Genomic DNA, 12,476 nt, shown 5'->3' on the forward strand with positions numbered 1-12,476 from the left:
TTTGGCAGTATTTCACTGTTAGGACATGTAAAACACACCAGTACATGTCCCACCTTTAACATACACTGCACCCTGCCCAGGGGGCTACCTAGGGCCTACCTTAGGGGTGCCTTACATGTAGTAAGAGGGAAGGTTGGAGCTTAGCAAGTGGGTACATTTGCCAGGTCGAACTGGCAATGCAAGACTGCACACATAGGCACTGCAGTGGCAGGTCTGAGACATGTTTACAGGACTACTTATGTTTGTGGCACAATCAATGCTGCGAGCCCACTAGTAGCATTTGATTTACAGGCCCAGGCCCTGGGTACCTCTAGTGCACTCTAGTAGGGATTTACCAGTAAATCAAATATGCCAATCATGGATAAACCAATCAACAGTACAATTTATATCGGGAGAACTTGCACTTTAGCACTGATTAGCAGTGGTAAAGTTCACAGAGACAATAAACCAGCAAAAACAGAGCCCAGTATACCATAAAAACGGGAAGTCAGAAGGCAAAAAGACAGGGGAGACATGCCAAAAAGCTGCTAGGTCTAACATCGCCATATAGTGAAACTGTCCTCATGTCCCTGCAGCCAATGAAAGCTCCATGTTTGGCATCCCTGCAAAGCAATTCGTCCAGGGCTTCCTTCACTAGAGCAAGCAGCATAAAGAATAACTGACACACCTCCCATGTGCCCCTCTCTCTTACGAAAGTAGGTGTGAGAAGTCGGTTAACACAGACGTGAGACCATGGCGCCACATATAAGGGCAACGTAAGTCTCAGAAAGAGAGGTCCAAAGTCCATCTTCTCAACTATCTAAATCATAAAGGGAGAGTGAACCGAGTCGAAGGCTTTTTAGCAGTCAATCGAAACCAGGACATTGCCCTTCAGATTTCTGCCCTATGCCAGAGCCATATGCAATAGCTTAAAACAATGGCACGTACTACGACTAAGCATTATGCCATTCTAGTCATGGTGAATCAGTGTTGGTATAATTTTAATTGATCTATTTGCCAAAATTTGGGCTAGTAGATTTGTTTCAATATTTATAAAAATAAGCGATATAGTACTAATTTGCCAAGAGCTTGGGCAACAATACTATAGTTGCCCAGTGAAAGTCATTAGGGGAGTGGCCCAGTCTGGATGACTGCTTCGTTTAAAGCCACTGGGTGGGGAACCAGAAGTGGCCATTGCTCTTAAGGAATTTCAAAGGGTTAGGGGGGTCTTCCCAGAGGGCATCATAACAATTGCCTATTTTAATTATCCAGGCATCATTTTGACCTCCAAAATTTCTCTACTGATTGTGAAGTGACCAGTAGGGCACTTATTATTCGATTTCCTTCTCTGTCAGAGGGGGGGGCAAGCTTTTTAATACTGTCAGTGGTAATGCACAAAAGCTTTGGCTACTGCGAGGGAATCCATTGCTCTTTAACATAATCTGTTATTCCTGGAATTAGTTGTGCACCCTGTTCCTTGTTTGCTAGCCAATACAGTAGTTTTCCAGACTTGTCACCAGCTTTGTATGTTTTATTACTGGATTGCTGCCCAAGCCAATCTTCCTGTGTTCAGCAATGTCTGTCAAACTGAATGATGTCCAGCTTCCAAATGTGCATTCAAGGTCTGCTCGGCAATCAATGTCTCAAGGGACAGTACCTCCTGGTGCCTGTCCTTCCCTTTGCCTGACTAATATGCTTTTTAGAGGGAGTTGCATGCTTGTGTAAAGAATGCATTTACATCCTCCTGTAGAAAGTCCTTGAATTTATTATGAAGGAGCCATCATGTATTTAGGTGCCAGATGTTTCTGCAGCCCATCCCAAACCAATAAAGTTGCAACTCCAATGGGGAGTGATCTGACACGCACTTAGAGAGCATTCTCAGGAGTCCAGTCTTTTCAGCACTCCATTCAATAAATAAATAAATGTATCAGTCTTACATTGTGTATTGTGGAGGTAACAGTAGTTTGTACATGCCCAGCCTACTGGGTGTTTTAAATGCCATGGGTCAGCATAGCTTACCTTTCGGGCCAAACTGGCCACAGGGAAGGACCTATGGGCCACAGCAGTGCTGAATAAGTAAAGTGAGTGTTGGGTCCATGATTGCACTGAAATCCCCTGTATATTTGTTCCCAGTGTGGAGTCTGTTAGTTGGTCTGATATGTAGTATAGCTTGTATTCAAGCAATGTGGGCAGGATGCAATTGCTGGCAATCGTCAAGGGACAGATTTCCAGACGACTGCTAACCACTGACCAGTGGGCTCAATGTGGGTCTGGCAAACAGACAAAAGAAAGAACATATGTGTTAGAAATAAATGGGATCTTTTGTTGGCAGTCAGGTTACCCCCTTTCCAAGGAAGGACCCCCACTCTAGTCAGGGTAAGTAACACACAATCCAAATTATCCTGTGCTCACCCTCCGTAGCTTGGCACTGAGCAGTCATGCTTAACTTAGAAGGCAATATGTAAAGTATTTGAGCAATAAATCATGCAAAAACACAGTGGCACACTACAAAAAAACATCACACAGGTTTAGAAAAATATACAAAATGTATCTGATAAAAAGCAGGTCAAAACGAACAAGATTTGATGAGTATATGTCAAAATATCACTGTTAAAAATTATAAATAGTGTCTTTAGTTCTTAAAAAGCTATAAGTGTCTCTTGCAAGCACAAAGTAACTGGTTTGCATCTAAATTATCCGCACGGGACTGCAGAGGAGGGGGTGCGTGGAAAACGGGGAGGTGTGCGTCGGTTTCTCCGGGCGTACATAGACGATGCGTTGATGCTTTTCCACGCAGCATGGACTTTGCATCGATTTCCGGCACACAGGCTTGGATCCTCTTCGGGTTGTGGGGTATTTGGACCCCCCACGGACGATGCGGAGAAATCCTGGGCGTGCAGGACAAAGTCAAAGGAGCTGCATTGATCCGGTGGGCGATGCGGGGAAATTTCTGATGCACGGCAAGCGCTGCGTTGATTCCTCTCGTAGGAAGTCGGGCTGCGTCGTTCCAGTTCTGCGATGCGTCGATCTGATGGGCAGTGAGTCGACGTTCCGTTTGCAACACTGGTGCTGCGCCGATCTCCACTCAGGGAGCCGGGCTGCGTCGTTCCGGTTCGGCGATGCAGCAATTTTTGATAGCAGTGCAGGCTTTGCGTCGTTTCTAGCAGGCTGTGCGTCTAATTTTTGGCACACAAGGATTTCTTTGCAGAAAGTGAAGTCCTTTTAGTCCTGAGACTTCAGCAACAGGAGGCAAGCTCAATCCAAGCCCTTGGAGAGCACTTCTCAGCAGAGCCAGAGGGCAGCAAGGCAGCAGTCCTTTACATAAAAGCAGTCAGGTGAGTCCTTTGGGCAGCCAGGCAGCTTCTCTTAGGAGGTTACAGGTTCTGGTTCAGAGTTTCTTTCCCAGGAGGTATCTTGTCAAGAAGTGTCTCAGTTGGTAGGGTCAGGGACCAGTTTATATACCCACATGTGCCTTTGAAGTGGGGGAGACTTCAAAGAGTGGCTCAGAAGTGCACACAGTCCCATTTTAGTTCCATCCTGTCTGCCAGGGTGCCAGTAGGGGGTGTGACAGTCCATTGTGGGAGGGCAGGCCACTGTCCTATGACATGTAAGTGTCAGGACCTCCACCCTCCCATCCCAGGAAGACCCATTCAGTATGTAGATGTGTGCAGGTGTGACTGAGCATCCTGTGTTTGGGTTGTATGAGTGAAATACACACAGGAGCTGTCAACTAACTCAGCCAGATGTGGATTGTAAGGCACAGAAGGATTTAAGTGCAGAGAAATGCTCAGTTTCTAAAAGTGGCATTTCTAAATTAGTAATATGAAATCCAACTTCACCAGTCAGCAGGATTTGTATTACCATTCTGGCCATGCTAAATATGACCTTGTTACTCCTTTCAGATCAGAATCTACAACTCAAACACTATATGGGGGTAGCCCTAATGCTAGCCTATGAAAAGGAGCAGGCGTCACAGCAGTGTAAAATGAATTTAGGAGTTTTACACTACAAGGACATATAAACTACACAGGTACATGTCCTGCCTTTTACCTTCATAGCGGCCTGCCCTATGGGTTACCAAGGGCCTACCTTAGGGGTGACTTATATGTAGAAAAAGAGTAGTTTAAGGATTGGCAAGTACTTTTAAATGCCAAGTCGAAGTGGCAGTGAAACTGCACACACAGGTCTTGCAATGGCAGGCCTGAGGCATGGTTAAGGGGCTACTTTTGTTGGTGACACAATCAGTGCTGCAGGCCCACTAGTAGCATTTAATCTACAGGCCCTGGGCACATGTAGTGCACTTTACTGGGGACTTACAAGTAAATTAAATAAGCCAATTGGGTATGAGCCAATGCCACCATGTTTTCAGGGAGAGAGCATATGCACTTTAGCACTGGTTAGCAGTGGTAAAGTGCACAGTCTTAAAACCAGCAAAAACAGTGTCAAAAAGTTAGGGTGACCACCCTAAGGCTGTCAGGTCCAACAAAATGTAACAGTATGGCCACACCACTCGACCCCCCAGAAAAACCTGCATAATTTGCCAGTGAAAACGCATAATGACTGTAGAATATGCACTGAGAACACAGCAAGTGTATCTCTTGCAAGGGGAGAACGTTAGGGAAATGTGTTTTGGCATGTTGCTGAATTGCCCCCTTGTAATCTTATCATTCAAGTCATTCACATTCCATGAGAGGATGCAGAACATCTTTTTCAATATGTCAAGTAACATAATCGTGACACCCAAACTGCTGTTGTGGGTACTAGTAGTAACTGCTGAACTAAACACAACTGGAAAATATTGCAATTTATTGCTATCTCTCAACTCCTCCCATCCATGCGGTTGCACCCAAGGAGCATCTTTCACCCATAAAACAAATCAATGAGTCTAACTCTATTGGTCTACATGGAGTTGAGTTGGTGATCTGGCTGCGTTTGGGCCACTGTGATCCCCATCATCATACTGTCTCTCAGCCAAGAGAAAGTCAATGTGACAGCAACAACAAAGCATTATCAGCATTGAGATCCATTTTTATTTAAGCAGTTATTTCTAATCTTCAAGTTGGAGTCCGTTAGCATCTGAGGCAAAATTTATCACAAGATGCACGGGATCTCTTTTGCACTGATATAACTGTCCACAATGTTTTGCTGTTTTTGTATTTTTATTAAAGACTTACTTCGATTACCTCAATTGGTCCTTGACATGTGTCCCACTCGGGACCAGGCGCACAGTGTGGTTCCTGACTCTCCTTTTCTCTCGAGGCCTCTCCAAAGCTATGAACCTAGCTCTGAATGAGATAGACTCTGAGTTGACCAAGTGCTGCAGCAGGGGCACACGTTCCTCCACCAATTCTCAGGCAACTTAAGAAACAGTGAAGAAGACAGCTTCACCCCAAAAAGTGACATTCAGTTTTGTTGGGAACATGGGTACGTAGCTCACCTCCACGGCTCTCAGCTTTTGTTTAACTTCAGTAAACAAGCACCTCTGCTGCTGGACTCAGTGGATAAAATCTGGACGTAGCAGACTGAGCCCAGTGCTACCTCACTCCCTTTCCTGCCAGTCCTCAGGATGCCGCCTCTCGAAATGTAGTTCAATAGTTTTATCATGATTATACAGGGTGGCACCCTGGGGAGGGAGGATGCAGGCAGAGTCCTGGGGCGCAGGAGAAGGGTATAACGTGCTCTCTCAATCACAAAGCAGTGAAAAAGCTTTTCAGGTAGAGACAAAGTGTACCGGGTTCACCCTTCCCTGGCCTTGGGTATTCACACAACCTGCATCTTGTTCCTGTGTGCTTGCCCTTGTGCATCCTCTATCCTATCCTCAAGATTCTCACCGTCATCAAGAAGTGGGTTACTGTTTGTTTGAGAATTTGCAGGGTATCTTCCGCTATGGAGAATTGGCCCGCCACATCTGTAATCTGGTCCACTGCCTTCCAGAGTTCATACAGGATCAGTGAAACATCTAGGATTTTACTTTCAGGGATGACCTTCCATCCTGTATTGCCAACAAGAGGTTTTCCACTTGTAGCTGTGCCATTTCCACCTGGATGCTACATGTATACACCCCAAGATTGAGTTTTGCAAATTTCTCTGACTTTGCGGAGTGTGCACTGTGGCCTTGTTTCCAACTACTGCCTCCCTGCAGAGTTCTCTGCTGTGCCTATAGAGAAACATCTAGGCCTGTAGCAATCATTTACATATTAAGTCTATCCCTTAAGTGCCGTCCATCCAATTTAGAGCAAATGAGTCAATGTGGTAGTGGTGCACCCACTTACCACTAAGAGTCAACCAAACATTACCTGATTAGGGAGTTGCAGGGCAATGACAGTAAGTCAATTTCAATTTGTCTAAAATGGCAAGGCCCTTGTGGTCTTGAAGGGCAGGGAAAACCATTCATATGCCTGAGACACAGACAGAACACTGCACCACTAGGTTTACAAAGTCTCCTGACAGAGCAGCGCCTAGACAAAATCATCCATTCCAATACAAGGCCCTCACCGTTAACATCGGACTCCACTCACTGCGCTCTTGGGCCAGCCTCAAGTCCACTTGAGCTGATCTATGAAGTTCACCTCCTCCACACGTCCTCTGTATTGTATTAGGGGCTAGGCCTATCGTACATGTCACTTCATCACTGTCACTGTTGGGGAGGCAAGAAGGGAAGGGATACTTAATAGCTCAAAGGGCTCAAAACTTGTGAAGCTCGATCCTCCCACTCCTCCGTCCCACCCAGTCGGTCTATGAGTTAAGTTCAGCACATTTTAAGCCCATCTTGAGTGCCATCTCCATCAAGGCATCAAGCACTGGGGCTCACTGCAGCTGCTGTGGCCTATGTGTACCTGACCAGGCCATTCATGCCCTTCAAACTACTATCTCCCATCCAGGTTCACTGTGCGCTTAAGAGATCTTCCATCTGGTATAGCTCACTTTCTATTGTGCGCAGCCTCTTTCCTGTAAGGAACCGAACCTTGTTGCTGTCAGTTGGAAGATGTCGCATTTAGGGGCACTGGAGAGGAAACTTAGTAAAGCCCAGGCGCCAATCTTGCTAACTAGCCAAGCTCCATTTTCGTTTTATATTTATGATGGTTGTTTGCACTGCTGATTTCAACCAAGTATAAATGTTACTTACAAATAAATAAGGCAATCATTCCCTGGTTTGTTCATTATCATCACCAGTGATTTCAATGATAACTCAAGTGTTACCTTCCACTGGCCCTCTAAAGTGGAACACTTCTGGAAGGCAATCCATTAAGAATGCAAATATTTGCATGTTTATATTGAGCTGCATTTCACTGTATATTGTGGCTAGCCCATGTAATATGGTTTTGTGCTATTCGTGAAAGTTCACGTTACACAAATTCCAGAGATTTCAGAAGTTACACTAGTGTGAAATTCAGCGTGGTCTGTTTCAAGCAAAAAAAGGCTTGTAAGAGACTAATTTGAGCACATAATGGCATAAGGATTTCTGCTTGAACACGTTCCTTTATTAATAATATGGATCACCTTGATGGATGTTTGAGAGGTATATTAGGTAAATTGGTTCAATCAAACAATTTATGAATGAGGAAGCTGAGGCTGACAACAATATGAAATAAACTATCGTAAACAGCCTTGTTGTACTTAATCACACAAATAAAGTAATATGGCTCATGACCAATGTCTTTCTTACAATGCTAAACTTTTAAAATGCATTTATGCTGTAGGGGTATTCTCCATATGAACTAGGACCATGGTCACCCATATCTGTTTCCTGGATCTGTTATCAACTCTAGTTGGACATTCTATAGTGTTTCTTATTGCACTAAATCAATGGCTATGTATACAATGTGTACATTTATTTACGCTTAAAGAGAGGTCCACATACAATATGTGTGTGTCATTAAAAAAGATTACTAAAAGAAATCCTGCTGGGACTTGTGTATAACGCACTGGCCTACTAAAGTTGGCAGCGGCGGCTTTCAGCATGGTTGCAACTCCTTCCCCTCTGTACTCACAAAGAGCCCTAAGTCTTTTGTCAGCAACTATAGCAACCTGTTGTAGGAAACTGGGTTCTGGTTGCAGAAGCCCCCCCACTTTTTGTCCGTTTTTGATGCAACTTTGACTAAAGTGCACTGGGTGCTTGCTAACCAGGTCCCCAGTGCCATTGTTCCTTCCCCACAACAAGACATCTGGTTACTTGATCCCCAAGTGGCCAGTCCCTTTAGCACCTCTGTAAGTCCTTAGCAAATAGTACCTCTAGTGCCTAGGTGCTAAACGAGTCCCTAAGAGCTGTAGCATAAATTGTTCCACTCTAAAGCACCCAGCATCAACCTCATGCAGACTGCCATTGCAGACTGCATGACAAGCTGCTTCCAAAAGTGAAAACACGACGTGTGTACCATGGCCCCTAAACAATGCATGTAATATTTTTAAGTCACCCCTACAGCAGGCCTTACAGTCCTAAAGCAGGGTGCATTATATTACATGTGTGGGCACATATGCAAGAGCAGGTATGTCCCTGCTATGACTGTCGAGTCTTAGACATAGTAAGTGAACAGGGAAGCCATTTTAAATACATGTGCTGGCCACTGGTCAATACAAGTTTCCCAGCTACATGATGGCTTCATTGAAAATAGGGATGTTTGTTATCAGACATCCCATATTAATAAACCCTCACTGATTCCAGTGATGGATTTATTAATACATGCACCCAGAGGGCACCTTAGAGGTGCCCCCTTAAAATCGACTAATAGCTGGCAGGCTAACTGACTAGTTGTAGCTAGTCTGCCACAAACACACAAGATTCTGACCCCCAAGGTTGAGAGCCTTTGCTCTCTGGAGGTGAGAAACAAAACCTACTCTGGCAGGGGAATTGCACACTCCTCCCAACAGGCTGACTTGCAAATCTGCACTCTAAAGCAGGGGACCTCAAAGAAGCCCACCGCCAAGTTATGCTCTATGAACAATTCATAACAGTTTGTGTCAATGGCAGCCAGTGCAGATCTCTCATATAAGAAGACAGGGAACAGTGCAGAGAGAGATGAAGTAGACGCCTGGCAGCTAAATTCTGTTTATCGATCTATTCAGTGCAAGGGAGATTGTTCCAGTTACACATTCAGAGTTACTGTTCTAAGAACAATATAATATTTATCATTTATATTGCTTTGACCATGCACTGAAATGTCCAACTAGCACTGTTCGCATTTGTGTGCTGCTATGTAGAAAAATTGTTAACATAACTTTAACAACACCACTATAGCACTGATGTGTCGCTTTCTCACCTGGAGAGTGGCTGATGCTGTGTCTTCTTTCAGGGCCTCTGTGGTCTGGAGGATCAATCTTGTCCTTTTCAGGAGGTCGTATTGAAAAGACAGAAGTAGCAATAAGAGGACCTGTTATTAGAAGCAAAATGGCATTATCAATTAATGTAAACTTCATGTAAACGTCATAGGCATATACCAGTTATCTGTTGTACTATGCAATACATTATGGGGACTGAATGGCTGACAGGGGTGGGCAGATAGAAATTTCAGTGTTTCTTCTGAGTGCCAATTTTGTTGTTGCAAAATAACATTAATTTATCACACAGCTGTTTGGTAGGCATGACTGCTGAGATTGAACTTTTTTAGTCTTGGCACAGACTGTTTTGTAAATGCAGGCATAATTTATGCAGAGCAGTAAGGCTGCAGAAAAGTCTCCAGGCTTCCGCCACTTCATTTCATGGTGTGGCAGGCTTCAATGACCCATTTGTCTCTTTCTGCTTTTTGTTTAAGCTTGCTGTATTTCAAATGGAACAACTGGTATTGCTAATTTTTAACACTGGATTCCAGATGGTCAAGGAAGATCTTAGTGAGTTGGATATGAGACAGGCATGGCTATGCAGAGCTTGCATGAAGGTCTGAGGATTCAGAAATTTGCAGTGCCTAGATAGTATATGTTTTTAGCAAGATGACTAGAGTACTTTTATTAGTGGATCCATCTGCGATGGTAATGCAGATGCTTGAGTGCCCAGACCAGTAACCTAAGACCAGTGAGTCAGTTATGAACGAGTATAGGAGACCCAAGTCTGGGTCTTGTTAGTAGGTGAATACACTTGAGAGATGTGGGAAACCAATATTGTCCAAGTCCACAATGATAGATTGGGCAAGCTTGTTGCCTAAATCTTCTGCCTGAACGTTAAAACGACCAGGAATAAATACTTGCTTTGCAATGGTGGAGATGTGGAAAGAAGGTTCGAGCAACACAAGTGAAGAAAATTAAAGGGTTAGAGATGCATCTGAGTAATAAGAATTCAAAGGGTCCAAAGGAAAGGTCCTGAATTTCTCTGCAACAAACCAAAGTATGGTAAATGTGTCCAACTCCATGTTTTCATATCTATATTTTAAAATTATTTGAACCAAGTTCCCGGGAATAACAGGAGATGTACGGAGAATTACAAACCCAATTCATGTACTTATGCAGCATTTTTTTTTTTTTTACAGCTGATCAGGCGTTTACTGGTAATTTTAAAAGGATAACAGAGTTGAGGTCTTTTGCCCATTGCAAAAAGTACAGCTTTGAACCTGGAGAATTTGCTCTTTTTTAGTTTTCTTTAATAATCCACTTCGAGTAGTGTTTGGAGGTAATAAACACAACAATGTTAGAAAAACAGATTTGCAGAAAACAACATGTTAGAATCAAAGAAAGCAATGTATGATTTTGTAAAAAACTTATCAGAAACACATTAAAACTAAAATGTGTTTCTCAAGTGGGGTCTCAGTAGAGTACTTCTTACACCATGAAACTCATAGTAAAACAAAGAGGGTACAACTTTACCCAGAGAAATCAAGGCCTGGTGAATTTCCTTCATCACATTCCTGTAAAGTTCCTTCTGCCATTCATGTAAAAGCTTCCACTCCTCTTCAGAGAAATAGGCAGCAACATCCTGGAATGTAATTGGTGCAGGAAATTTCTGAAACAGCAGATATTACAGCACTCTGTCAGCAACGCCACTGATTTAAATTTTAGAGACACCTATTGCCTGTGTTTATTTCAACATTCAGAAACCAATTATAATTAAATGAGTGATGAGATTTCCACACCTAACCATTTCCGTATTATGTTTGTGTTAAAAAGAATAATTTAAGTCAATGATTGCTAGAGTCACAAGCTTACCAGTCACTCAGGAAATTGTAAGATTATCAGGTGTGCGGTACCAAACTAGTCAGTCCTCACTTTTATGAACGTATTTGCTTATCTTCTATTGAGCTCAGATTTCTGCCAATTATTACTTTTCTACTACATTTTATTTTGGACTTCAAACATGGGAAACTACAGTTCATATCAAGATTTGGTTATGGAAACAATTCTGAAACTTCAACTACATCTCTCATTAAACCTTATTTTTAATTTTTGTTGCTTCAGATAATTCACACTGACACTACCCTTCCATCCTCAATCCTAACTCGTCTGGGTTTATTATATAATAACAAGCAAACATACTGATTATACTAACTTAATAATGGTTCTCAAAATTAAATATGACCTCTACTTTTTCAATTTCACAAACTCAATGCTTTCAGACTACCATCCCAATCTTCCATTAGGTATGCACAGTAGCTTATGAAAGTTATTGACTGCTTTGCTTGCAAATATATGTATATGTATATATATTTATTTTATATTACCTACTGGTGGTCGCCAGTAGGTAGTTATAGGTAGGACAATGTTTTCATAGAAAAAGTTTTTTTTTTTTTTTTAACTCGTCTATATCTTTGACGCTGTTTGATTAATCTTCAAGAAATTTTCCCAAAATGTGTGCGGGTGATTCAAAAAAATGGGTGTTTCCCATGATAATTCCCATAGGAGTTTTGAACACGACTCCACCCCGAACCGCTGGACGAAATTACACCAAATATGGCAGTAAGGTGGGCTTCAGTGTGTAGATTACTCTTTTAGATATTTGGTACAAATCTATTCAGTAGTTTTTGAGATATTAAAAGGGAAATAAATTTGTATATCTCGGTGGCAGATTCATTGTGATGTTTTCACAGCGATCGCAGCATATTCGCGAATGTGCGCGCTAACAGAAATGTTGTGATTGGTTGGCCACAACCTGATCAGAAAGTTGTGGCTGCCATTTTAGGTAACAGGATGCAGTCCTTGTGGCTGAAAAGTACAATGAAAGGTAGCATAAAGCGTCAGGGTGAAGGTACTCTGGCTCCAGTGCTGTGGTATATGGGTCTTGAGGGTGAAATTATGACCTTAAAATAGTTTTTATTCACGACATGCAATATTTGTGAATATGTTGCAAAACTCAGCGTGGCCCCTATATGTAATGTAACAAATTCACGAATAACGCCGAAAAACTTTTTTTAAAAACGGACTCATTCATACACACACCCACTAACAGACGACAAACACTCATGCACTCACTAACAGACCCACAGACTAACTTAGACACTAACGCACCCACTGACAGAACCACTCAGACACTCACATACCCACTAACAGACCCACAGAGACACTCACGTACCTACTTG

At 42.8% G+C, this 12,476-nt stretch overlaps 1 protein-coding gene across 4 annotated transcripts in view; it reads right to left on the minus strand.

Moving 5' to 3' along the window:
• Positions 1-12,476, minus strand: part of LOC138298625 (zinc finger protein 813-like) — a 165,894-nt gene that overhangs the window by 97,189 nt on the left and 56,229 nt on the right. For 3 of the 4 annotated variants that reach the window (XM_069236892.1, XM_069236890.1, XM_069236889.1), the window contains exons 2-3: positions 10,771-10,906; positions 9,237-9,347 (exon numbers count right to left, since the gene is read on the minus strand). In XM_069236892.1, coding sequence (XP_069092993.1) covers positions 9,237-9,347; positions 10,771-10,906 — 247 coding nt within the window. The remainder of the gene's footprint in view (positions 1-9,236; positions 9,348-10,770; positions 10,907-12,476) is intronic. The other variant, XM_069236891.1, reaches the window with a different exon arrangement.

This window comes from Pleurodeles waltl, chromosome 1_2 (genome assembly GCF_031143425.1).
Source record: "Pleurodeles waltl isolate 20211129_DDA chromosome 1_2, aPleWal1.hap1.20221129, whole genome shotgun sequence".
Lineage (NCBI taxonomy): Eukaryota > Metazoa > Chordata > Amphibia > Caudata > Salamandridae > Pleurodeles > Pleurodeles waltl.